The 27,782-nt window shown below is 38.2% G+C and overlaps 1 protein-coding gene across 7 annotated transcripts in view; it reads left to right on the forward strand.

The window, feature by feature from the left end:
- The window catches only part of GRIA2 (glutamate ionotropic receptor AMPA type subunit 2), a 124,124-nt gene that overhangs the window by 41,302 nt on the left and 55,040 nt on the right, over positions 1–27,782 (forward strand). For all 7 annotated transcript variants that reach the window (XM_032778556.2, XM_032778550.2, XM_032778553.2 and 4 more), the window contains exons 3-6: positions 1,799–2,038; positions 7,549–7,745; positions 13,015–13,068; positions 18,122–18,283. In XM_032778556.2, the coding sequence (XP_032634447.1) occupies positions 1,799–2,038; positions 7,549–7,745; positions 13,015–13,068; positions 18,122–18,283 (653 nt within the window). The remainder of the gene's footprint in view (positions 1–1,798; positions 2,039–7,548; positions 7,746–13,014; positions 13,069–18,121; positions 18,284–27,782) is intronic.

Here is a 27,782-nt window from a genome sequence, read left to right on the forward strand (position 1 = left end):
AGAAGTCAGTTAATTCTGAAATTAACTCAACCTTAATTCTACCCCTCTACTTATTCCCCAAAACAGTGATACTCAGACTGAGGCTCGCCAGACCCAAGTGGCTCTTTAATGTGGCTTCATTGACTCTTTGCAGCACATGATATTAAAACACTGTGTGATTTAATTATTAACCAATCAGGATGCTTTTACTATGTTATTAACTAATTTTCGTTGATAAAATTATAGTACTTGGTCAGTCATTTTGCTGTGAGAATTATAGATATAGATATACATATAAATGACTGACCAAGTACTATTATTACTAAATATATATATGTATTTAATTAAATATTTCCCCTGTCATACTTTTTACATATGAATATATAGTACTATATAAAATGAAACAATGAATTCACACTACTCTTATTTATGGGTAATGTTGATTGCTAATTTGGCTTCTGAACCACTGAGGTTTGGGTTTGAGTGTCAATGCCCTAAAATATAGTCTCCGTGGTCAATTATTGTCATAATTAATACTTGGGCAACATCATCTTCTGTTATACGCCAGATTTACATCAATTCAATTGAAAGTAGATCTCAGCACATTGTGTTGAAGGACTGCAGTCAAGATTAATGGGCATATGCTCTTGATGGATCTGTCTACTATTTCAAGTGACTACATACAGAGTATGAAAGCAGAGAGAAGAAATGTGAGTCAGATAACACAGATGTTCAGGGATAACACAGCAGAAGTAGAGTGAATATTTCAGTTATTCTCCTCCTTGCCCCAGTTTTAGTAAACAGAACCATATATTCTTCTACACATGCACTGTTGAGGGGGAGGGATAGCTCAGTGGTTTGAGCATAGGCCTGCTAAACTCAGTGTTGTGAAATCAATCCTTGAGGGGGCCATTTGGGGATTGGTCCTGCTTTGAGCAGGGGGTTGGACTAGATGATCTCCTGAGGTGCCTTCTAACCCTAATAATCTATGATTTGCTGTGTCAATGAACAGAATGACCTAGAAAGCATAGGTGTTTACCCAGGCTGCACTGATCAGCATTGTTATTGGCTTGAATTGTCTGTAGCACTGATAAAAAAAAAAAAAGAATAATCACGAGATTATTCTTTCTTGTATGTGACCTTAAGTGTTATCCAGAAGACCTGTTTTTGCTGAGTCCTAAAAAGCTGATATTAAACATTTAATTAAACAATGCACTAGAATGCAACAATATACAGTGCCACTACCTCTATCCTGTTTTCTGTTTGCTGTTTTGTGTGTTTGGTGTGTCGTTTTGAATGCGCAATTTCCTCAAGCAGTACAAATGGAAAATGTATTTGTTTGAAGGTATTTTGCAAGAAAGAAAAGTCTAAAAAAGCCTTGTCACCAAAACCAGATTATATTTAGTAGGATAAAAAGTAGCAATTTCAATAATTGTGCTATAGTCAGACACGAAATTATCAATTTTTAAAGAAATTTCAGCTTGCTTTTGTGCTTGGAATACTGTTTTTTAAAATATACACGGAATTAATAAATCAGCCATTATGTTTTCTTTCTGAAATAATTCTTTTTTGAGTGTAAACCATATAATACATTATTACATTATATCATGTATTAAGGTAGCTTTTGATATATCAAGTTTTGTTAGTGATTAATAATATGAGATATATTGTTATATCTAGAAATATTGTCTTTCTCCATTAATTTAAGTGTGTGAGTATACGTTTGTAGAACATAAATATGTAATAGGTTTCAAACAAACTTTTACAAATCCATGTTGTTTCATACAATTTGATCTCTCTTTGTTTCTATCTCTTCTAGTCTGCTCCCAGTTTTCAAGAGGCGTCTTTGCAATTTTTGGATTCTATGACAAGAAGTCAGTAAATACTATAACATCATTTTGTGGAACTCTTCATGTCTCCTTCATAACTCCCAGTTTTCCGACTGATGGAACACACCCATTTGTCATTCAGATGAGACCTGACCTTAAGGGAGCTCTTCTTAGCTTGATTGAATACTATCAGTGGAACAAGTTTGCATATCTATATGACAGTGACAGAGGTAAGATACAGTACAACTTATCAGTATAGTTTTTGCTAGATGTACCTAATTGAAATGCTGAAGCAGTATTACAAAGACAAGTAGAGCAAGGAGAAATGTTTTCCCTCTTGTTCCACTTTAACAATATAAAACTCGGGTCTCAGGAAGAGAAGCTTATCTGACTACTGTATATGGTCAAAGAATAAATGTGTTTAATTGAGAATGAAATAGTTGCAGTATATAATAGAATTATGGACATGTGTTAATAAGCATTGATGCAAGTATAATAAGGTCTTTGGAAGATAGTTCCCATAGAAAATTTATTTTAAAATGTAAGTGTTTTAGAAAAAAGTGCATCTTAACATTTCTCTATTTTTTAAAAATTTAGAATATTAAGATTACAAGTGCCATACCAATTAAAGTTAAGAGAACCAAACCAAATTTCAGTCAGCTCATTTCTTCTACCAAGCAGCAACTTTAAATGCAAATCCCCCAACATATAGTTCACTGCTGCAATCTCATACTTCCAAACAATAGTTGTCCAATTTATGGAGATCCAGAACTTCATCTCATCACAAATCCCATCCACCTAGAACACCACTCATAGGTCCAATTAGACTTGGTGGTAGTCAAGGTCATCAAGGGATGGTTCAGTCCCACAGAGTTACTTCACATAGGGTGCAGAATTTGTAAGTGGGGATCCCAGAGTAAAACAGGAACTAAGGAAAAAGCTCTATCACTCTAGCCACAACCCTTTCCTCTCCCCCTCTGTTGAATTTGACTTACAGTACCAAATCAGAAGTCCACTGTGCATTAGCTCAGATGACCCACTCACTCCAGGCATGTCCTGCACAATTCGTATATCCTTTCAAGATAATTTTTATTGCAGTACTCATATTATTTTATACAATCAAAACAAACAATTTGCAAAGTTAGAAGGTAGCAAATATGTTAATTAGTAGTATTTTGGGGGTTTATACAAAGTTGAAAGGGGGAAGGTTTTTGACTATCTTTGTTGGAATTCCATTTTTTTATTTGTCTCCAAGTGCTCCTTACTTTTTCTTTATCTTTCTGTTTTCATTTTGTACTCTATCTTTGAAAGCAATTGTGTGGTGGTTCTTCAGTATGTTTGTGGACCAAAAACTTTGCTTAGGGTTGCCTTGCCATAAATAAATGTGCAGAAAATGGTCAAGATGTAGTTAAATTTAAAAGATGGTTCAAATTTACCCTGGTATACCATTTTTCATCAAGCAGTGCAGTGGGTTTTGCCTACTCACCTTCAGATGTCACCACCTTCCACTGGTCTGGTCTGCATTGTGTTGTTCAAAAAAATCAAAAGGGGTTTCTTCAAGGCACGTTTATGTGTTGTTGTTTTTTAAGCCCTGCAGTTAGGTAAACTAAAGCTCTCATATGACCTCTAAAAATGACTATGTATCATGCAGTATGATCCTTGAACTTGGACTTCTCTCAGCTTCTCTTCAAGTTCACATTTGAATCAGAAACATTCTTTATCTTTGCAGAAAGGGCAAATAGCTTATTCAATGCTCCATCAATCAGCTAGCATTGCAGTGTGTGCCGATATTTAGGAAAATTCTTTGGAGCACCCATTTCTACAATACATCTTACTGTCAACTGTACTGAAAGGAGTAAATAACTAAGTGAAATAGTTATATATTGCCACATTTTGGTTTCGCCATTTTTTGTTTGTTTTTTTCACTCAAACCCTAAGGCACTCAAGTAGGGAAGGTGCCATTTGTAAATCTCCAGGGGCATGAATCTGCAACACTAATCAAAATGTATTACTCCTGGAGTTCTCTCATTGATTTCAATGAGGCTACTTGCAGAGTCAAGTACTTCTCAATATCAGTAAAGGTGGCAAAATTGGACCTTAAGTGAGGAGAAGCCATTTTTCAGTTCAAAACACCATCACCTCAGTGACCAGTGCCAAGGAGGTGTCTATAAAAAGTATATATGATTCAGCATGTTATTTTTTTTCTTCTACTGTGGAAAGAGATAAAACATTAATAAAGTAGAATCAGGTGAACTAATAGCAATTACAATTCAATTACTATTCTGCAACAGTGAGTTTATTACTACAGCTCCAGTACCTTTGTTAGGGACCAATCTTATGAAGTGCTGAGCTCTCTCACATCTCATCCCATTCAACTTTAAGGATCAGGCCATTATTTAGTACAGTACTTGCTGTCATACAGCTTATTCACATCTTGTTTTTTAGTGTTTTCTATCTTCTATTCCCCCCCCCCCTTTTTTTTTTAATTGCATCGTCTCTAATACCGAGTGGTAGCAACTAGAGTTTGCCTGGGTTTGCAGGGAGAACTGAGACAGTGTTAGAGAATTCTATCTGTAGCCAAATTACTAATTCAAAAAAGAAAATGCCAGTCTGACATTTTATGCAATTGCCTCCATTTAGTCCTCCCATTCAAAAGATCACTGAACTAACTATCTGTGCTCATTATGAGCACTTGAGGATCAGGAGTGTTTTTCCCCAAGTTCTGAATTAGTACTTGAAGATTTAATATACTAGAACTAGGTCTCATGCATTCTTTCTATGCACTTGGGCCACCCTAACAGCTATGAAATGTCAACGTAAACTCGTCCAGTAATAGGGACAATATGTCAGATATATGTCCATACGTAATCATCTCCTTGCTCCAAAAACTAAACTCACTGATGAAAAAGTCATTTACTACATTTACTCAGAAGGATTTCATGGAACGAACATTGTCTGAGTCCCATCAGAGGTGACAATGTTCTACATGTAGAAGTATCATGAAAGTGGGTTATCAAACACCTCTTAAGGCTGAAGGGACAGAAATCTGGAGATTTAATGTAAATGAATCAATACCCTAATTTGCATTTTGATGACTGTGCAATAACAAACTGAATCATTTATCCATTTAAATTCAGAAATCACCACCCTTTTTTCTCCCCTCTCTCTTTCTCTGTAGGTCAATCATAAATGCTCTATGATTTTTTCTTAACAGTAGAGGAGGCCATAGGAGTGACTTGTGTTATGAGAGAAGTCTAAATCTCTTGGTACATAGTTAATAGATAAGGTTTCTGAATTTTGCAGGACAAGTAAAATGTCTAGTTGTGTACTGCAAATGGCTTCATCTGTACAGTTCTTCATATCAGTTTATAACAATCTGAAAGCCCCTTGGAGGCAACTATTGATGATGAGAGAGTTGAACTTTGTGTCCCTTGTTGCACCTAGCCATCTCTTGTGTGCAAATCAAGGCCAGTGCAAAAGGCACTAAAGTTGGATCAAACTTTTTTAAAAAATATATACGTATAATCTATCCATAAAACTATGCTACACAGTGTGTGTATGGGAGGAAGTTAAATATCTCATGAGGGTTTCACTGAGGAGGTCAGAAAGGATTGGGGTGTAAACCCAAGTCTTTCTGGCCAAATGCCAGCCAGGAAAATTCTGCCCTCCCCCACCATCTTAAAATTTCCTCTGTTCTTTCAGTTGTGGTTGCCTTTCCCATAACGTCATGTAATCCTTTTGGACCATGAGTCCTGCTCTGAGGTGAATGAGCCATTTTCATTTCCCTGTTGATCAGCTCCCACTTGGAAAACCATGTTGCACTCCTGGTACTGCTGCTTTAATTTGCTGAGGTGCAGTGACCCAGTCCCATCACCAGGGTTTGCTGTCCCTGCTACCCCTAATTGTGTAGGGACCTTGCTATGGCTGCTCTCTTCCCCACCTTTACTCTGAGGTTCTTAAAGGATGCAGTCTGTTGCATGAGGCCCTTTATTGAGCCTGCCCATAAAAAAACCAAGAGATCCAAGCTGCCACTTGGAATCCATTGAGAAGGTACTAAAAAGGGAGAGTCTCCCAAGGAAGATTCTATTTATTAAGGGAGATTTAACAAGCCTACATCTAAGTTTATAGCACAGAGGTCTTTGTGAGAAAAGATGCATGGGAATATATTGTAAATAACAATATATATTCAAACCATGCCCAACTAAAATTCTTGCCATCTTATAGAAAGTGTATAGTTTAAAGACATGTGGAAGGACTGCAAACTTAAAAATGTGAGCTAGGACAACGATTCTGGTTTTGCTGGCCTGCCCTGATCTGTTTTAATCTGTTGATTTGATTTTTAGATAAGATATCTATATCTTTTTAAAAAAGCCAATGGCCATCAAAAAATAGAAGATTTCCCACACACAATGTAAAGATCCACAGTTGTTTTCAAGAGACAATGAATATAAAGGTTTAAGCCTGAAATCATGGTGACCAATCTTGTATATCATTAACATTTTCAAAGTGTCAAAATTAATTGTTAAAAGTCTATTGGTCTTAGTTTAATGAACCATTTGCAAATTACAATTCAAATTTAATTCTCATTGTGTTCCTTGTCCAACTATGTGTGTAACTGCTGTTATTGTTAATGAGAGTAATGTGTGAAACTTTCTTTACATATTGTGGCAGAAACTTGTCTCAAAGAAAATGCATGGCTCAGTTTATTTACACAAGTCAGAAATGACTACTCAGATTTTATGGTAGATAAAATATACACAGGCATCAATGTGGTTTTGAAAAATCTACTGACTTGAGATAAATACTATATGCCCTCCTAGAAACATCCTTTTGGGATTCTCTGGGTAAAAATTATAGCTGATAATTCTCACTCACTGCTGGCACTTGGAGAAATAGTGTTTATTTCAGGGTAGGTTTTCATTACTGGCACTGAATCACATCTTTCTTTATTCTGTTCTCTTTTACTTTGTGTAAGGGAAATGTAGACCAGTAACATTTCTACTGATCTTACAGAATATCATTAGCTGTTAAAATTGTACTCAGAATCCATCTTGCTATCAAGATTCCATGTCCTTCCAAAATAAAATAAAATAACATCAGATATCTGTAAAAATTGCTTGTGAGGTATTAGTAATGAAACTGTTTAGGGTTAGAAAGAAAAGCATTTAATCAGATCTTCTATAACTGGGGTTATTACTTTAGTCAACAGAAATAATGGCTCAAGAAGCACCATTGAAGTAATTGGGAGTTTTGCCTTGATTTCAATGGCACTGAGATCAGGATCAGGCTTTAAATGCATTGCCACTGAAGCATGGGAAAGTAAACAGTTCAATAGCATTTAGTAATAAACAAGAGATGGTGTTGCTGTAATTGGATCATTTTTCTCCTAAAAGGCCTCTTATGAAAATTAGAATATCTCCCAAATGAATTAGAAGCTTTTATTGTAGGGTGATAGAATTTATTCTTGAATCCAGCTGAAGCAAAAACAAAATGTAATTGTTTATGGGATCCAATCCTGTATTCCTTGCAATGACCTATATGGAAATTGTGTGTGTACAAGGCATGGAGGATCAGGGTCAAGTGCATCACCTTTTCAGGAGGGTTCTGTCACAGCTGTCTTTTTCTGTTTGTCAGCCACACAAGTTACTGAGTGGTCTTTAAAATAAATAAGCTACAATTCACATGTTTTGGGCCTGTGTTATTCTTGCAACTTTATTTATCGTCTTTCACCTCTTACCAGGCTTATCAACATTGCAAGCCGTCCTGGATTCTGCTGCTGAAAAGAAATGGCAAGTGACTGCTATCAATGTAGGAAATATTAACAATGACCGAAAAGATGAAACTTACCGTTCACTATTTCAAGATCTGGAGGTGAAAAAGGAAAGACGAGTGATTCTGGACTGCGAGCGGGATAAAGTGAACGACATTGTTGATCAGGTTTGCTACACTCAATTTTTAAATGACAGCAGAAATGGAAGAGTTCTGGGTTGTATAAGAATACATAATGAGTACTCCCGTAGTGCTGCTTTATCAGCAGTTTTTAATTTATGTATGATTCTATTTTGATGATCCCTTACTTTACCCTTTGAATCTTTTCTATTCTATATAGGCTTTTATATCATGCTCATCACTGTAGTATCTGAGTGCCTTTCACTAGTGTATTAAGCAATACGACTACATATCTGCCACATGTTTGTTCTCTCATCCTCTCCCTAGTGGAGTGTTTTGTTTTGGTAGGGTTTTTTAAAATACATATAAGTATTGCGATGTGTTTATGTTAGAGAAGGCAAGGTCAAAGATATGCACCTTGCTCTCAGAGTGGAGTGTAGTGAGGTTGGTGATGTTCCTTGGGAAAGTTTGTTCCACAGTCTCGAAACACACACACACACACACACACACACACACACACACACACACACACACACACACACACACACACACACACACACACACACACCTTACTCTTATTTCTGAGAGTTCCATTGTGCCAGAGGAGCAATAATAGATGAGTTTCTATGATGACGATGTAGCAAAAAGATACTTCCGATAAGGAAGCAAGTCTGTTGCTTAGTTGCTTTATTGTTATTTTTTCCTATATCCAATACAGTGGCTTCTCATCAATAAATAGATTTGCAATTACCAATTATAAAATCCCAAACCAATAACTGATAATCATTTAATATAGAGTAACTAATCTACTCAATCTAACTGCAATGTCTCTTGGAGCAGCAACTACATGCATATATGCATAGTTGTTAAACCTTTGCAATAAAAATGTTTACTAACCAAATAGGCTTTAAATAATGTAATACATATAATTAGTAATTCATTTAATTATGTTCATGTACCATATGTCATCAATGGGCTCAACACAAGAGTTTCTGGATGAAATTCTGTGGCCTGTGACATGCAAGAGGTCAGACTAAATGCTCTAATTGTCTAATTCTGGCCTTAATATTTACAATACTTAGTATTAGATATTGCATTTACTTATATCCATATATTCCACTGAAGCCAGTGTGTGGAACTTGGCCAACTAATTCTTGGTTTAATGTAAATTACAGGATGCCCATCCCTGCCTCTTTGAATTTGTCAGAAACTAAATGAGAGAATCAATTAACCTCTTTCCTTATTCAAATTGCTGCTACTCTCACTTATTTGAAAAATGTGGGGAGACCTGAAGAGACCCTCCGTCTTCTAGTCTTTATTTTTTTAGGGCAGTATAAAAGCAGATGGCTTTATTGGTCCCTTGTGTCACCTGCTACGCAGGGAAATTCAAATATCTTTGAACCACTTGACTCCCTAAAAACTCTGGATTGATTGTAAATTATTTTAGATCAGTACCTGCATTAGGACCCCAAGACTGGGAGGTATCTGAATAGTGCAGACCCAGAGTGCCTTCCTCTCAGTACAGTTATTGGACTGGGTAGAGTCTTTGATGCCACTGTCACTTCCCAGAAAAGAGACTGTTGCAAGTGTTCATGTAATGCAAATTGATTGACAAATGATTGTATTAGGGAATCAGTGAAACTGACAACACACAAAGTACTGTCAAATGTACAGGGTAAACAAACTAGAAAAAAGAGATTTTTATTTTCTAATCTTTTTTAGAGGTATTTACAAAGTAGGTGGAAAAACATTCAGACAACGTTTTGATTTTTAACTTGACAGCATCACTCTCAAACCCTAATTCTGCAAACACTTCCTGCCACGCATAGTGCTTATTTCTGTCAGACCAATTTAAATACTAAGTATAGATCTTGATTCAGGAAAGTACCTAAGCATATACATAATTTGAAGCCCATGAATAGTCCTATTGAAGTCAATAGTGCAGAGTGATGATGAGACTGCTCACTTAATAAGCCCTACACTCAGGAAGTGTTTGAAGAATCAAGTTTTTAAGTAATACATATGATGTGACAGCTACAGTACAGAAGAGATCATATAAAAAGGGACACTATTAAGGGCCCAAAAGCAAGCTATTCCGATGGGTAGGAAAGATAGAAAATATGGCAAAAGACCACCTTTGGCTTAACCACGAGGATCTTGCATGACCTACAAAATAAAAAGGAGTCATTATAAAAAAATGTAAACTAGCATCAGTTACAAAGGATATAAGGCAAAACACACAGCGAATTCGCAGAGGCAAGATTAGAAAGGCAAAGGCACAAAATGAGCTTCAAATTAGCTATGGGAATAAAGGGAAACAAGAAGACTTTTTATCAAATACATTAGAAGCAGGGGAGACCAGGTCGGGTTAGGGCCACTGCTCAGTAGGAGGTGAGAACAGTAACAGGAACTTGGAAATGGCAGAGATGCTAATGACTTCTTTTGTTTCGTCCCCTGAGAAGTCTGGGAATGTCTAACATAGTGAATGCTTATGGGAGAGAGGTTTAGAAGACAAAATAAAAAAAGAGCAAGTTAAAAATCACTTAGAAAGGTTAGATGCCTGCAAAGTCACCATGGGCCTTGATGAAATGCATCTAGAGATACTCAAGGAGTTAATAGAGGAGGTATCTGAGCCTCTCTCTATATCTTTGGAAAGTCATTGGGAGATGGGAGAGATTCCAGAAGGACTGGAAAACGGGCAAATTATATGCCCATCTATAAAAAGGGAATAAAAACATCCCATGAAACTACAGACCAGTTAGTTTAACTTCTGTGCCAGGGAAGGTAATGAAGCAAGTAATTAAAGAAATTCATCTGCAAACTGTGGAAGCGTGGTAAGGTGATAGGGAATAGCCAGCAATGGATTTGTTAAGAACCAAACCATGTCAAACCAATTGATAGCTTTCTTTGGAGGATTAACGAGTTTGTGGATAAGGAGAGAAGCGGTGGAGTGGTATACATAGACTTTAGTAAGGCATTTGATACTGTCTTGCATGATATCCTATCGATAAAATAGAGACATACATATATAGAATGAGGTACTATAAGGTAGGGTGCATTAACTTGGTTGGATAACTGACTCAGAGAGTGGTATTAATGGCTCCCAATTCCTGCTGGAAGTATAACAAGTGGGTTGCCGCAGGGTTGTTGTGGACCGGCTCTGATTCAATCATCCTCATCAACGGATTAGATGATTGGCATAGAAGTAAGCTTATTAAGTCTGCAGGACGATACCAAATCTGGGAGTGATGGCAACTGCTTTTGGAGGCAGGGTTAAAATTCAAAAATGATCCTGGGACAAATCTGGAGTAAATGGGTTCTGAATGTACCGAATGAAGTTCCAATAAAGACAAAATGCAAGTGGCTCCATTAGGGAAGAACAATCAGTTTCACACATAACAGATTGGGAAGAGACTGTCTTGAAGGAGTATTGGCAGAAAGAGATACTAGGGTCATAGTGGACACAAGCTAAATATGACGTCAACAGTGTGATCACTGTTGCAAAAAAAAGCAACGTGATTCTGGGATTGCATTAAACAGGTGTGTTTAACAAGACACCGGAAGTCATCTTCAGCTCTACTCTGCGCCTGGTTAGGCCTCAACTGGAGTTTGTTCCAGTTCTGGGCACACATTTTCAGAAAAGACGTGGAGAAATTGTGAGAGGGTCCAGAGTAAGAGCAACAAGAATGGATTAAAGGTCTTGAAACATGACTGTGAAGGAAGGCTGAAAAGAATTTGGGTTTATTTAGTTTGGAAAACGAGAAACTGAGAGGGGAATGATAGCAGTTTTCAGGGTATCTAAAGGGGTTGTTCAATCAAGGGGGGAAGGGGAGGAGAAACTTGTTTCACCTAGCCTCTAATGATAGACACAAGGAAAGCAGTGGGCTTAAACTGCAGCAAGGGAGATTTAGGTTGGACATTAGGAAAAAGTTCCTAAAACTGTCAGGGTAAGTTAAACACTGAGAAATAAATTGCCTGCCTAGGGCAGGTTGTGAATCTTCATCTCTGGAGATTATTTAAGAGTAGGTTAGATAAATTCTATCAGGATGGTCTAACAGTATTTGGTCCTGCCATGAGGTCAGGGGACTGGACTCGATGACCTCTCGAGGTCCCTTCCAGTCCTCGAGTCTATGAATCTATGAAAAATAAACGCCACAGATATAGTATATCAATAATTGCAAATTTTCTGACCAAATTTAATCATGTATTCATTCATCCTTAGCTTCACTGAAAAATAATATCTTTAAAATTGTCTCAAAATCAAGCAAACAAAACTACTATCTATATAAATCCATTCTGCGGTCTATATTTTTGATATTTTGTTGCCATTTTGGAGTAGACATGACTGCTTTGGGGAGTGGCAACTTTTTTTTGCCTAAGTAGTATTTTGGGGTCCATAATAACTTTCATGTACAATTTTGAGTGTGATCATTTTCCAAATTTTAGTTTATTATCCAATACTTCACAGAAACAAATTAATAACAGAAAAAAATAATTACAAGCTGACTGCTACATTAATTTTCACCTAAGAACACTCTGTGAGCAAATATAGATACAGTGATAATGAGCCCTAAATCTTTTATAATAATATACCTGCTAAGATGTAAAAATATAAAATCTTACATGAATTGAATGAAGCTAAAATTTCTATGAAACAAAAGCTTGAATTTATAGAAAAAAGGTGCAGCTTTGATGGGTGCCAGTGTAGATCGACTACCTAGATCTTGGGTGCAGGCATGGCCACTTGTGCCTCCCTTCCCATTTCCCCTGAGAGCAGATAAGTAGGAGTGGGCAACATGGCAGGGATGGACAAAACCTTGGCTCCATTTCCCCTTACCTCCTCCATTTAATGTCCAGGGCAGCTGAGCCAGCAGAGAGGGTGTCATAATTTGCTGCTGGTACTGCCAACAGTAAATTACTGCTCTTCCAGAGTAAGGAGGAAGCAGGGAGGGAATTGTGCTACAGAAGGTGTGTCTGAGGCACGGTGCCTGCTGGGACTACAGTTGGAGTATGCCTAAAGATACAATCTAGTCCTTGGAATTCAATACACCTCTCTCAATGTCTTGGGGACAAATCTACAGCTGGTGTAAATCAGCATAACTCTATTGACTTCAATGGACATGTGCTGATTTGTACCAGCTGAGGATCTGGTCCATGGTGTTCTGGCTAAAATAAAAGCACGTATTTTGAAAAAGCGCAATATAAATAAATAAAGATTAGTGAATAGAACTATTCTGGGGGTATTTTACTCTTTTAGGGTAAACCCATATAGTAACTGTTCGTTTTCAATTAAAATGAGTTTTCTTTTCTTGTACAGGTTATTACGATTGGTAAACATGTGAAAGGATATCATTACATCATTGCAAATCTGGTAAGTGGTTTCATTATTGCCATGTGCGTATGTTACTCTTTTTAGTGTTTATAGTAACATACCAGGACAGTATTATGTTTTATGAGCTTGTAATAGATTTTTTTGGTGGGGGAGGGGGAACGTTAAATTTCTTCCTTCTTGCTAAACTTTTGCTATTTTATTTCTTACAAAAATGTCTGTGGGGGTGGTGCAGTCAGGTATTGAATGCTTTCTAACAGGTTCCCCTCAATGGGAGTTGAGGGTGCTCATCACCTCCAGGAAGATGTTCAGCATTTTGCAGGATCAATCTTTTAAATTATATGCATGAGAGCAGTCCGAGTATATGTGGGAATTAGAACACTCATTGCCCTCCAAGTAGACCACATCATTCAGGCATCTAAAAAGGTGTCATCAGGAGGAGGGAGGAATTGGGAGCAGGCAGTTATTTGTGCATTAATTGGGGGAACCAGATTTTTGTGTCCTTCTGCTTTGTTCTTGGTGCATCTTCTCTTTTCAAAATTCCTCGGTTTTACATGTAGGCAGCTACTGTAATTAGTCCATGCATGCAGTTCTCACTGAAGTTAATGGAATGTAACAGGACAGCAATAGCAGGTCTTTCTTAACTTGGATGTTATATGTGTGGTTAAAATGAAACAACAAAAAGTAAAGTAAGTCAGATGTACCGAAGTAATATGCCACCATCCAACCAAACTATTCCAAATTCACCTCAATACTGACATCTGATAGCCTATCTAAAAGAGATTTAGCAAACTCTTTACACTGTTTTAAGGTTAATGATCTGAACTGCTATTTTCCCTTTTTTGAAAATGAAAAGCCATTGAACTCAATGTAGCTATGCTGATTTACACTAGTAGAGAAACTGGCCCAAAGGCTAGATTCTGAAGGCTTGATTCTTCATTACTCAGTTCCTGTGCTTAGGGCTGGGACAGAACATGGGGGCAAAGTAGCTATAAGCCACTTTTATGTTTCGTGTATTGTGGTGCTTTGTAGGTGCTTGACTTGGCTTAGGGCTGCTCTAACTTACTTTCTGTTTCCACTGGTTGTCTAAGGGCTCTGGGAAAACAGAAGAGCTCCAGACATGTCACTGCCTGCTCCCAATCTACCCTCTATCGAACGTCAAAAAGCCTCCTCAACTCGCATGTGCTGGGCATATTATGTAGGGGCCATTTCTACCCACTTTGAGGCCCCTTTCTGCTGCTGGAGTGATATAAAGGGGTGTTGGGTTAATTGAGAATCAGATCCTGAATGTCTGTTTAAAAGTAGAATAGCAGGGAAACATATTTGGTGTTAACTTCATTTTTATCTTTCTTGAGAATAAAAGACCCAAACCCCATTTACTGCAGGTTTATTAAACAACAGAGAAATATGTCATGCCTATGAAATTTGAAGAACTACAAAACTTTGCTTAATTTCAAATCAATTTTTAGTTTTGAAGGACAGCAAATATATTTGTTTAAAAAGTGTGACTAGTCCATTTCAATACACGGATTGATATTTCAGCCATTTGTTCTCATTTTGCAGCAGAGAACTTGCGTGATTGTAATTTACTGAACCAAACTGTCTCGAAAATATTCTGGAGGTTCCTTTTTAATAATACATTTGCATACTGCAAAATTGTACAGTAAAGATTCAAATGCAAATATTATAGATCTTTATATAACGTTCTACACAATATACAAGGCAAGTACATTTTATCAGCCATCAGCGGACCCATAGCTGATTTGAAATGGGCATTCCATGAATGACAATCATCTTTGACTTTGAAGGATTCCTGATGACATATAGTTAATACGGTGCATTATTGTTTATATCAAAACAACCTGCCGTTAAGATCAGATTCAGAAAGACTGCATGATTCCTATGTAAATGCTCATATTAGCAAGCAATGTGGCATCCACTGTGAGCACAGCAGCTAACATGCATTACCATAGCAATTGTGACAGCTTTTGGTCATGGTGGTTGGTGTTGCTGCTTCTTTTTTGTATTCATTGTGAAAATATTTTGGGTGCGCTTCAAGGTAAGTGTCTCGGATTAAGGTTTCCATTGAAATTAATTAGCATCATTATCTATGTTGGTTTCGTAGTGACAGATTATTAAAATCAAAACATCTTTATTTTAGTTGTACAGCTGAATGATAAATATACACCCATCAGCAGTTCATTAGTTGTGATCAAATCCTTCAGTCCTGACATGAAGCCCAATTGACCTCAGTGGGAGCAGGAGTGGGACCTTAGTCTGTACAGTTGCAAAACTCCTATTGAAATCGGAGTATATTTTTGATTCAGTAAGAAAAAGGACTGAAGGATTTGGCTACTTGTGTATGTTTAGCATACAGTAACTATTATATCTACATACACACTAATTAAAAGTATATGCAAGTTACTAAAATGGTATTTACTCAGGGTTCTGGAGAAAACATGGGGCTTGGGAACAAGACTGGGGAACACTTCTCTCCCCCTTTCCTATGGTTCTCCTGTGGTCAGCAAGAGAGAACCCACAATGAGTCTTGTCTACATGATGGGGTGAATCATTCTATAGCAATGTGATTTCTGAAGCATATTGTGTGCATTAATTGGCCTACTGGTGTACACTAAAAGTTGCCTAGTGCGATTTACCATAGTGCTGTTTGAAATGGGACTACATTAACATGTGCTAGAGGACTCTTTGTACATGCCAGCTGGGTTCACGAGCCCGTTAGTGCGCAACATGTTAGTACACGTTAGACTTTCCATCAGACTAATGCTCTACGTAGACTTGCTCTAAAAGGCTCTTTATCTCCCTCTCCCTCCCACAGTCTTTCTCCTCTGAGGGCACTAATTAGGCTCATCAGAGGTTGAAGAGTCACGTAAGGGTGAAGGGATGAGGATAAGGGTCATCATTGCCTCAGACTATTGGAGGGCTCACAAGCTCCTAAGAATACATGAGGAATTGATATTACTGGCTTGGTAGAGACACACTTGGGTGACCTTTGAATGTCCCTACTTGTGGAGCTTCCCTAATATCAGCTTCAAGGAGACAGGGATACCCTCATCTCTTCTGCCTCTCCAGCTGTCTGTTCTCACCAGTCCCATGTTGGGACTATTTTAAAAAATGGAATTTCCCAGAGAAAATCTTAAAGGTGAAGGTGAGGGTACATATCAATAAGAATCATACCAAGAATATTGTAGCGAGAGCAAAATTAAGAAAATAAAAAATCACGAAAAACTCAGGAAATTCAGAGTTAACATTAAACTTACAAGAAATGAAAATACTTTGAAACTATGGACATTCACAGCTTAGGGACCGAAACTACCTTAACTGTTCCCTGTAACAGTGCCCTGAGAAAATCAGAAACTCAGACTACAGAGAAAACCTATCCAGGCTGTCGTCATCTTCTGTCTTAATTACTGTAACATCCTTTCTGCTCTTTCTGACATGCATGTTATCCTCCCCTGCCCAGTCTGTTCACAGAGCAGCTGCTAAAATCATCCTGTATTTCTTGACTGTCATTCTGGCCACCTTTTTTAATCCCCCCTTTTCTGCCATAGAAGGTCTTTGGCTTGAAGGCTATTTCACAGCTCAGCTCCTCCCTGCTATCTACGCTGGTCTCTTCTTTATGAAGCATAAAGAAAAAAATGATTGAAAAATGATTGAAAAATCACCTGTGTATTTGACAGCTAGTTTATCAAAAATAACATAATTCCCCTAATTTAATGTGGGCAAGTAACACTTCACTGTAATTCATTTTCTCTTTATACTGCATATACGTGAAGCAAGGACATAACTAGGCCCTCAGATTCATGTATTTGGCTTCCGCAAATTTTTAGTGGGAGCCCTGTTGCCATGTATCTGTGGGTGGAATTTGGCTCTAACAATTTGTCTTAAAATGACTTGCTTCATTCTCTAGGCTAGAACAACTTTATTTCCATGACAAAATAAGAATATTCATATCAGCAAAAATAATATTTTATTACAGGGAAGCTTATAAGGGTCTTCCCACATATTCTCTGTGAAGGCAAATCATAGAAATCATTCAGTGAGACAGTGGCTGACTCACTGTCACTGATTTAGGGATAGATTGTGTAGCTGTTTTTCGTGATAGTGAGCACTTACTCACATGAGTAGTCCCACTGAAACAAATGGGATTGCTCACATGAGTAAATGCTCGTCGTTAAAAAGGACTGCTAAATTCAGCTTTTAATTGGTAAAGGTGAGTGACAAGACACACTCTCTGTATCTTCACAGTGTTCCCAACCACTGCTGGCCCTCAGAGCTCTGGTCTGAGCCCAGATCCCTGAGAAAGGGAAATGTTGGGTTACATTTCTGCAATAGTATCAGAGGGGTAGCCGTGTTAGTCTGGATCTGTAAAAGCAGCAGAGAATCCTGTGGCACCTTATAGACTAACAGACGTTTTGGACCATGAGCTTTCGTGGGTGAAACCACCTCCTCAGATGCATGTAGTGGAAATTTCCAGGGGCAGGTATATATATGCTAGCAAGCAAGCTAGAGATAACGAGTTAGTTCAATCAGGGAGGATGAGGCCCTGTTCTAGCAGTAGAGGTGTGAAAACCAAGAGAGGAGAAACTTGTTTTATAGTTGGCAAGCCATTCACAGTCTTTGCTCAATCCTGAGCTGATGGTGTCAAATTTGCAGATGAACTGAAGCTCAGCAGTTTCTCTTTGAAGTCTGGTCCTGAGTTTTTTTGCTGCAGGATGGCAGCACCTTAAGGTCTGCTATAGTGTGGCCAGAGAGGTTGAAGTGCTCTCCTACAGGTTTTGCATATTGCCATTCCTAATATCTATTTACGCCCTCACTGCTAGAACAGGGCCTCATCCTCCCTGATTGAACTAACCTTGTTATCTCTAGCTTGCTTGCTAGCATATATATACCTGCCCCTGGAAATTTCTACTACATGCATTTGATGAAGTGGGTATTCACCCACGAAAGCTCATGCTCCAAAACGTCTGTTAGTCTATAAGGTGCCACAGGATTCTCTGCTGCTATTTCTGCAATACTTGTACCTACTGATCTAATAGACGTGGTGGAATAACTGACACATGTTTTCTGTGCCCAGGGATTTACTGATGGAGATTTATCAAAAATCCAGTTTGGAGGAGCTAATGTCTCAGGCTTTCAGATAGTGGACTATGATGATCCTCTGGTATCAAAATTTGTACAGCGCTGGTCAACATTGGAAGAAAAAGAATATCCAGGAGCACACACCAGTACAATCAAGGTACATTTTTTATTTATTTTAACTGAAATAGAAGAGAAGATGGGGTGGGTTTGGGGAGAAAGACAAAAGATAGAGCAAGGCATATGAAATCAGCCATGCCAACAACGTTTTATGTTCCTCCAAACTACTTTTAACATTCTTTCCCTTAGGACTGGTTAACAGAGATTCTGTACTGTCACAAATATTCAAGATAACTTAATTTTTTTGTACCACTGTAAAGTTGTGCCTGGCAGCATGTTGTGCAGTTGTTTATGATATAACCATATAGGCACTGACATTTTGGGAGGTTATTTTTTTTCTTTATTTTAAAATCTCTTCCTTAAATTTTCTAGATGAAAACATACATACACACTCACAGACACACTTGTGAGCACGCACATCCACAGCCATTTGTGGTATAGCATAATCTTCTTCCTGAAATATCCTGAAAAATAAATGGCTTATAAATGCATGGAAAAGCATTGTATTTTGAGAGAGATGTTTAAGTCAAACGTCTGTTTTAAAATTAAAATATTCACAATAAACTGTACTATACTAAAAGAGAGGTGTGGTCTGATTTCAGTCCTGAGTGACTCACTGAACTAATCATTTAATTTCTGTATTAGATTCCCCTCTTGGGAAAATCATGATAATAATACTTTCATACTTTACAGGGGTGTTGTAAGGATCAATTAATGTTAGTAAGGCATATTGAAGATGAATAGTGCTCAGTTAATACTTAATGATTTTAGTATTTATTTATAGATTCATCACAATTAAATCAAATAATCAGAAGCGTCAGAGAAAATATGTATTGGGACTAAAAAGTGTTTACATAAGTAGCATGTTATCTTTACTATATTATACTAACCATAAGGAGATAGATAAACATTCTCGTCTGATGATAAAAATTCTCATCAGGACTATGAATTGCAGAAAACAAACAAACGATGTGCAACAACCATAATATAATGTGAAATACAAATGAATATAGCTGGTTATTTAATTGTGACAGTTTTTTGGGACTCAGTCAATGACATTATTTTATTGCAGTTACCTTTGTGCATGTGATTGGTTAAAAAAGTTATGTGCACAAGAATCCCATATCTTATTTCCCTGACAGAACAAGGTTAGGACTGCATCCTGCCTCAGTTCGCATGTGCAATTTGCACTAGTGCACTGATTGAAGGTTTGGTTTGACTGTGAATGATGAACAACCTATAAGTTGTTCTCTTCTGAGTTCATTGAACGCTGCTGCTTTCCTTAGAGCCCCATTTTTCCCCCTTGCTCTACTTTGCTCCTCAAATAATCAGTTGAAATTGATTGTGGCCTGGAAAGTATATTTTACAATGAAAGACAAAAGGAGCTCAAGCTATTTTGCTTATCAGGAAGTAAGTTGAGAGGCTATTGGATCATTGTGGTTTATAAGGAAGGATTACTGGTAAATGTCAATAAAGGTCTATTTCACTGTACACACGCAAACTGATGAAAAAATGTTTCCCTCGTTAATCATTTAATTTTAGAGATAAACAAAGTAAGAAAAATGCTGCTTGAGAACTTACTAGAGTTTAAGGATATTTATTTTTATAGTTTGATGTGTGATGTTGACAAGTTGTGTTTTATGCAGTGTTGTTATAGCCCTGTTGGTCCCAGGATATTAGAGAGTGAGGTAATATCTTTTACTGGGCCAGCTTTGGCATCCCTCTCACCAACAGAAGTTGGTCCAATAAAAGATATTTTCTCTCCTACTTTGTCTCTCTAATTTGTGTTTTAGCAGTTATAAAGCTTTCACTTTTAGAATTTCAATGTCTACTATTATTAAATAATTGTTGTTTGATTTGCACATAATTTTCCACAACTGTAAACTGATAAAATTAAAAAAACTTAAAACTCATAATTTTGCCTATGAAAATTTAAATTGATAAAAATGCTTAAAAATAAACATCAATATTATCTGTCAAAATTATATTAGAAATCAAATCTTGCCAACCTTATCTATAAGTATAGTGGTACCTACACAGGGAAGAAATGTGTTATTAGTGGACTGTTCAATCCAGAGAGACAGTTATAACAAGATTCAGAGGCGGAAGGTGAAGTCAGCAATGTCAAACTGGAAATAAGACGCAGATTTTTAACAGAGAGAATAATTAATCATTGGAACAGATTGCCAAGGGATATGCTAAATGCACATGACTTTAGTATTTAAATCAAGAGTGGATGTCTTTCCAAAAGACAAACTAACTACAAAATGTTGGGCTAAATGAAAGAAAGCTATGATCTATGTTATGAGAGAGGTCCGACTAGCTGATTGCAATGTTCCATTCTGCCCTTAAAAATCTATGGGTGAAACCCTAGCCTCACTCAAGTTAATGGGGGAGGGGGGTTGGATTTCATTCTATACATCTGTGAAGAGTCATACTGAAGTATCCCAAAAATAACAGCAATGTAGAATGTGGCAATATACTCTAGTCCCTCTTTTGTTAATACTTCCTTTGCCCATATAAGGAGCTTGACTGTTTAAGTATTATGGTTGTTGGAAATTTGTTGAATTCTCAGCTATGCTGTGCAGAAAATTGTGACAGTGTGAATCAAGTACACTAGGCTAATTCATTTAGTATACATACATTTTCGTAAAAAATGCATGATAAGTTCTAATGGATGGAAGTTGAAGCTAGACAAATTCAAACTGGAAATAAATTTCCATTTTACAAATTTTTAACAGTAAGGACAATTAACCACTGAATAAACTTATCTAGGGATTTCATATATTCTTCATGACTAGAAGTTTTTAAATCAGATTGGATGTCTTTCTAAAAGATACGCTCTAATTGAATCAAAAGTTATGACCTTGACGCAGAAGTTACTACATGAACTTCTGTAGCCTGTGTTTTGCAGGAGGTCACATTAGATTATCATAATAATCCTTTGTAGCCTTAAAATCTATGAAGCTCTGGTGTAATTCTTCTAGATCTTCCAGAGGAATTTATCCATCTGCAGCTTTCACCTCTGCTATTGTTTGAAAGGGATGAGTGGGAACAGTTGTCTTTTATGGAAGCAAAGTCATCTGCTACTGATTCTTCCGAGTTTATTGATTAGAACAAAAAAAGAACTGAATCTTAAGGAATAGCTTTAGTTTTAATACAATTATATAACAACCATTGGGTCTGAACTTGCATTCTTTGAGTTTTTATGTTGTCTGAGCAAGGAGGGCGGAAATGGTCCAATGAATGATACTTAATGTTCAACAACAGCTACATAAAATGTATGTTAAAATTATTAAACCAATTTACAAATGCAAGAAGGCATTCAAATGCTGTTGTGAGGTGCATTATGCTGGGTACACTTGGGAGCTTCTGGAGGTATCCTACTTTCTAGGGGCAATATCCTACAAACCCACTATTGCATTATTTTGGTATAGCATTTTACCCTTTTCATACACACACAGTCAGACAGCCCTGCCTCTCAGTATATAGGAGGACAGAGACATGCCATAGTCCATTTCCTGCACAAGGGAGATAGGGGCAGAGCAGAATGCCTTCTTTACCATGGGTTGTGCCTATATGGCACAGTTTTGTCTGAAGGTGGCAAGTATTACTAATATTTCATCACATTATTCAAGTGTAATTCCAAAGATAACATCACCGATTCTGTATCAAATGGACATGAGCTAATAGGAGTTTTCTATTATGGATATGTAAATTAAAGGAGGTTACATGCCTCCAGACTAGTCACTGCAGATGCCCTCTGGTTGGTGGCAATGGTGGTACTGCTGCCTTGTGTCCTTCATTCTAACATCCAGATGGAAATGCAAAGGGCAATTTTACATGACAAAATGGAATGTAGTGCAAAAAAGTTTATTTAAAGGGGAACTTAGTTTTTAAGAAAAATAAAAATTCTTGAAGCCCAATTCAGAAGTTAGCCACAACAATATCACTAGCGAATCACCTTCTTTTTAATACAGTTTTAATACATAATTTTAAAATAATTGGTGATTGCATAGTCTTATACCATCAGTGATGCAGGATTGGGAAATCTGTTTTGTCAATTACACCATAATTACGTATACCTGTTGTAGATGAGGCTAAATGAAGTTTTCTCTAATTATTTTTAATATATACTTTTTAATATACTGAAGTCCATGCTTTACTGGTTTGGGACTCAGCATTTTTCAGGACTGATACCTTATAAGGTATATTCCTTATAATATTTTATCCTATTAATTGTAGTTGTGGGATTGTTCTCATTTTCCACATACATTTCTAAAACAGCCAGTGGCCTGTGGTTCTTGGACTCCCCTCTTTAGGCCCCCACTTAACTGGAATTGAGGTTATTTTCCTTGTCATGCAGCAAAAGCAAAAGTCACATTTAATTTTGAAAATGCAAAATAATAAAACAATAAAAATCTCAAAGCACTATCAGATACATTATTACCGTGAAGCACCTACAACTATACAGAACACAAAAATAAAGTCCATGCCCTGAAGAACTATACATCCAAATGATGAATGCACATGTAATAAATCATGGCAACATCATGCACATAAAGACACAACTGACATCAGCTGCCATCAAATCTGGGACCTGCTGCAGCAAAAACGCAAGCCTCTACAACTTGAACGCCCTTATGTATGTGATAGTAATAGGTTGGATGGTCACTGAAACTAGAAGTTGTTATGATTACACAGACATGGCCAACATATTACATAGTCCCCATTTGACAAGCTCATATCAAACATTGGAGGCGCACTGTAGTTCAGCTCTCATTCTGTAACAAACCATGGTCATATGTACCCACCCAGAAAGCAAGCGTATCAGCCTGGATTGAAGACAGGACTATCAATACCAAAAGGAAAGCTGAGGTCAAAGCAATAGTAGGCTCTGTAGTGACTGTGGTCAGTCACTAAATGATCACATACATTCGATCTATGTACACACTATTAAGCAAATCTAGGCCTACCTTGCGCAACTAACTAAACAATTGTTAGTACAATGTTGTTGACATTTATAAAAAATTATACAAAATTTGCTCACAGACTGAAATCTTTTATGACCATCCACTTCAAGTGAATTTCTTACCCCCAATATTGTCAGCACCATTCAAAAATCGTAAGATTGGTCCCCCCCAAATCATGACATTTTATAAAATAATAAATGTTGGGTTCTTTTTATTTGCTTCTGTTTTTTGAGACTTCAGGGGCTCATATTTTCAAGCTTTTCTCCAGAACCATGAAAGCTGGACACTTTAAAAAAAAATGAAAGCATATATTCTGACATAATCACCTGGTACCAGGAGCTGCAGCTGTAAGAAAAATACCCAACAGTTCTGTGAGATTCACGATAACATTGTGAGAGATGACAACACTTCACCTCATCCCAAATTGCTGATTCAGAAAAAATAAGGTTTGTAATGCAAGCCTGACAATTTGACTGTGGCATTGGTACTTTACCTAATAGAGAGAGGCATAATATACAGTAGATTACATATCAGGTAGAATAATTCATTTATTTCTGCAACTGAAGAAAGGACTGAATAAACTCATAAATAATGAGGAACAGAACAGTGAGAACTCTTGTTTAAAATGGAATTTCAGAACATGCATCTTAGATGTAATCCATTAAGTGAAAATGAATGTACAATTTATGAGTTAGATGACTGCCATTAGTAGGTATGTTTCCTATGTTTACATCACATTGTAAAATTGTTCAGTAATGTCAAACTTATTAATAAGGGTTATATAAATGCTATTCTTTTGTACCTGCAACAGTGTTAATGGGAAAAGCATGATTGATTAGGCTGACAACCAAGTAATTCCACAGAGACTACAGTAATTTATAAAGGCTCAGTTAATGAATTTTAGGATTTATGACTTTATGTAACCAGAACACTGAGATGGAATTGGGGCCATGTTTTCAAAAGTGGCCTTTACAACTGTGCCTGCAGTTTTGCATTTGCAATTTTTTGTGCATGCATTTTTTCATGCCCATTATTTTGCTTACCCAGTCAGATTTGTGAGCACAAAATTTTGGGATGCAGAGCTGATAACTAGCTGATTTACTATCTGATTTGACTATGCAAATGCGCTTTGGACCTACAAATTTAAGTTTCTGTGTTTGCAAAAACTTAGGTGTGGAAAAAATGCATACACAAAAAATTGCAAATATAAATCTGAATACACCATATTAACAGTTTAAGGCTCCTTGGCATAAATGATCATTAATCCAAAATGCTTCAAAATTTTTGAAAAAGTTGAATGAATGATCAGTGCAAGCAGGGATGGATTAATGCAGGATCCATACAGCCACAGATCTGGTAACATGGTACATGGGTGCCCATGGACCCACAAAGTCCAGATCAAAGACTCCACTTCTGTGGAAGGAAGCATTTGCAAGACAGCGGGCCAAAAACCGTCACTATATAACTGATTCTTGATATGTCCCTGCTTGTTGCCCAGCTTCTTTTGTTATCTGACCTACTCTCAGTCAAGTGGCACCAGTAGGGTCTGCAGGGCTCAGGCATACAGAAAAAGCAGCAGCAGAACTACTGTTTCCATTTCCTGCCCACCCCAGTGGAGCTTCCTCTTCACATTTTGGTGGCCTGAGGAGGGGCTGTGTTAGGCAGCAGCCAGCCCAGACTGCATATAACTAATCTGAACATTTTAAGTCTTCTGCTCCTTGCACTCCACACCCCTGAGGTGGGTCATTCATACATCTGGCCATACAATGCAAAGGCCCTCCACTGGTCCAAAACAGGAAAAAAAGAAAAAAGCCCAACCCTAAATGTGGGATAGGGAGCAGGACAGGTTCTTGCGCTCAAATAGAACAAGGGCCACCAGACTAAAGGAGGGGCAGTGAAGCAGAAAAGAACCTTAGGATTCAAAGAGGGGGCACAGACGAGTAAGAACAGGCCTGAAAGTTCTAAGTTGAGGGGAAAAAGGAAGACTGGGGGTTGTGTGGCATAAGAGAAAAATGCTTATCGTATCAGAATGAGACACGAGGCTGAAACAGCAGAGGAAGAAAGGTCCTCAGAGATCATAAGACAAAGGAGATGAGGAAGGTCAGAAGTTGGAGCTGAGGCCACGTCTACACTACAGGATAATATCAAATTAGCTAAAATCGGTTTTATAAAACTGATATTATAAATTTGATTTCATGCGGCCACACTAGGCACAGTAATTTGGCATTGTGCGTCCATGGTCCGAGGCTAACGTCGATTTCTGAAGCGTTGCATTGTGGGTAGCTCTTCCGTAGCTATCCCATAGTTCCCGCAGTCTCCCCCGCCCCTTGGAATTCTGGGTTGAATCATTATTGTCGCGGGTGGTTCTGGGTAAATGTCGTCAGTCATTCCTTCCTCCGGAAAACATCAGCTGACAATCCTTTCGTGCCGTTTTTCCCTGGATTGCCCTGGCAGATTGCCATAGCACGGCAACGACATGAGCCCGTTGTTCAGCTTTTTTTTTCCGGCACCGTATGGTGTACTGGAATGCCCGCGGACAGAGAGGCGATACTCCAGCCGTACAACAGCAGCATTCACTTGCTTTGCATTTGATAGCAGAGATGGTTACCGGTCGTTCTGTACCGCGTCTAACTGCGCGTGGGAGAAAACTGGCAATGAGAATGACGTTTATCTCTCCTCCTCTGTGTCTGTCCGCTGCTATCATGAGTGCCCTGGCTGAAATGGCCGGGGCACAACGCAAAAGCAAATTGGGGATTGACTCACTTGGGACTGAGTCAATCCCTCCTTATATGCGTTTCTAAAAATAGAGTCAGTCCTGCTTAGAATAAGGGGCAAGTGTATTAGAGCACCAGTGTATCAGAGCACAGCTGCTCTGTGTCAGTATTCACAGGGGATGCCCCTGCAACAACCCACCCATTGCTTCCCTTCCTCCCCCAACCTTCCTGGCTACCGTGGCAGTGTCCCCCCGTTTGTGTCATGATTAGTAAAGAATGCAGGAATAAGAAACAGAGACTTGTTAGTGAGATAAAATGAGGGAGGAGGAAGCCTCCCGGGCTTATGACAGTCCAGGCAGTACAGAATCTTTTTTCTTTACACAGGAAAGGCGAGAGGGCTGATGAAGCTCAGCCCCAGTTGCTTATGATGAAGACGGTTACCAGCCGTTCTGTTTACCATTACTGGGATGAACTGGAAGTCATCCCAATTTTACCAGGCCCCCCCGGCCAGCCTACCTGAATGGCAGCCACAGCACTCACGGGCTGATTATTCGATGACGAAGTATCAGTCATATTGCACCGTCTTACCACCGGAGACGGAGGAGAGGAGTGGATACTGCTCTTCACTGCTGCAGACATGCGCGTCTCTACCAGCAGCATTCAGTACACATAGGGTGACATTGAAAAGAAGTCAGAAATGATTTCTTCCCTTTTTCTTTCACGTGGGTGGTTGGTGGGGGAAAACTGAGGAGCTATTCCCTGAACCACGCCAGACACTGTGTTTGAACCTACAGGACATTGGGAGCTCAGCAAGAATGCAAATACTTTCAGAGACTGTGTGGACTGTGGGGATAGCTGGAGTCTCAGTACCCCCATCCAATGAGCGTCCATTGAGTCTCTGGGCTTCCATTACGCTTGTCACGCAGCGCTGTGTATCCTGGAGATTTTTTTTCAACGCTTGGCATTTCGTGTTCTGTAACGGAGCTCTGATAGACAGATTTGTCTCCCATACAGCGATCAGATTAGTATCTTCCCGTACGTCCATGCTTGGAGCTCTTTTTGGATTGAGACTGCATCGCCACCCGTGCTATGATCAGAGCTCCATACGCTGGGCAAAGACAAGGAATGTAATCAAAAGTTCGCGGGGCTTTTCCTGTACCTTGCCCGCTGCATCCGAGTTCAAGATGCTGTCCAGAGCAGGTCACATGTGCACCTGTGAGGATACCGCCCAGAGGCCAAATAACGTCGATTTTCCATCCACACTAACCGATAATCCGATATGTAATATTGAATTTATACTCCTCTCGTCGGGGTGGAGTACAGAAATCGATTTAAAGAGCCCTTTATATCGATATAAAGGGCGTTGTAGTGTGGACGGGTACAGCGTTAAATCGATTTAACGCTCTTTAAATAGATTTAAATGCATAGTGTAAACCAGGCCTGAGTGACGAAGGGGAGAAGGGGCAGCATGAATGCTTGTTTCTTATGGGGGTATATGACAGTATTGAAGGGGAAGTCGATGCTGGATTTTTATATATTTTCAGTGGAAGATTTTCCATAGAATGGTGATGCTGATTTGACACATATTATTATGTTTTGGGGATGTACTGTACGTATTATTTTTTTTTAAAAGGCACTGCTGCAGTATTAGTATGCTCCTTTCTATCCTGAGCCTGTTAGATGCTGAACTCTTTCTTGAGCACCCTCAGCTCCTGTTGACTTTATTGCCATGCTGAGTGATTAGCACATTGCAAGACAACTCCTTTATTCCTGGTGGAGCACTCCTACGCACCATAATAGAAAATGAGAACATTTCTGCAGTTTAAAAAAAAAAAGATAAATAATCTTATAG

The sequence above is a fragment of the Chelonoidis abingdonii genome, chromosome 5 (assembly GCF_003597395.2).
Source record: "Chelonoidis abingdonii isolate Lonesome George chromosome 5, CheloAbing_2.0, whole genome shotgun sequence".
NCBI lineage: Eukaryota > Metazoa > Chordata > Testudines > Testudinidae > Chelonoidis > Chelonoidis abingdonii.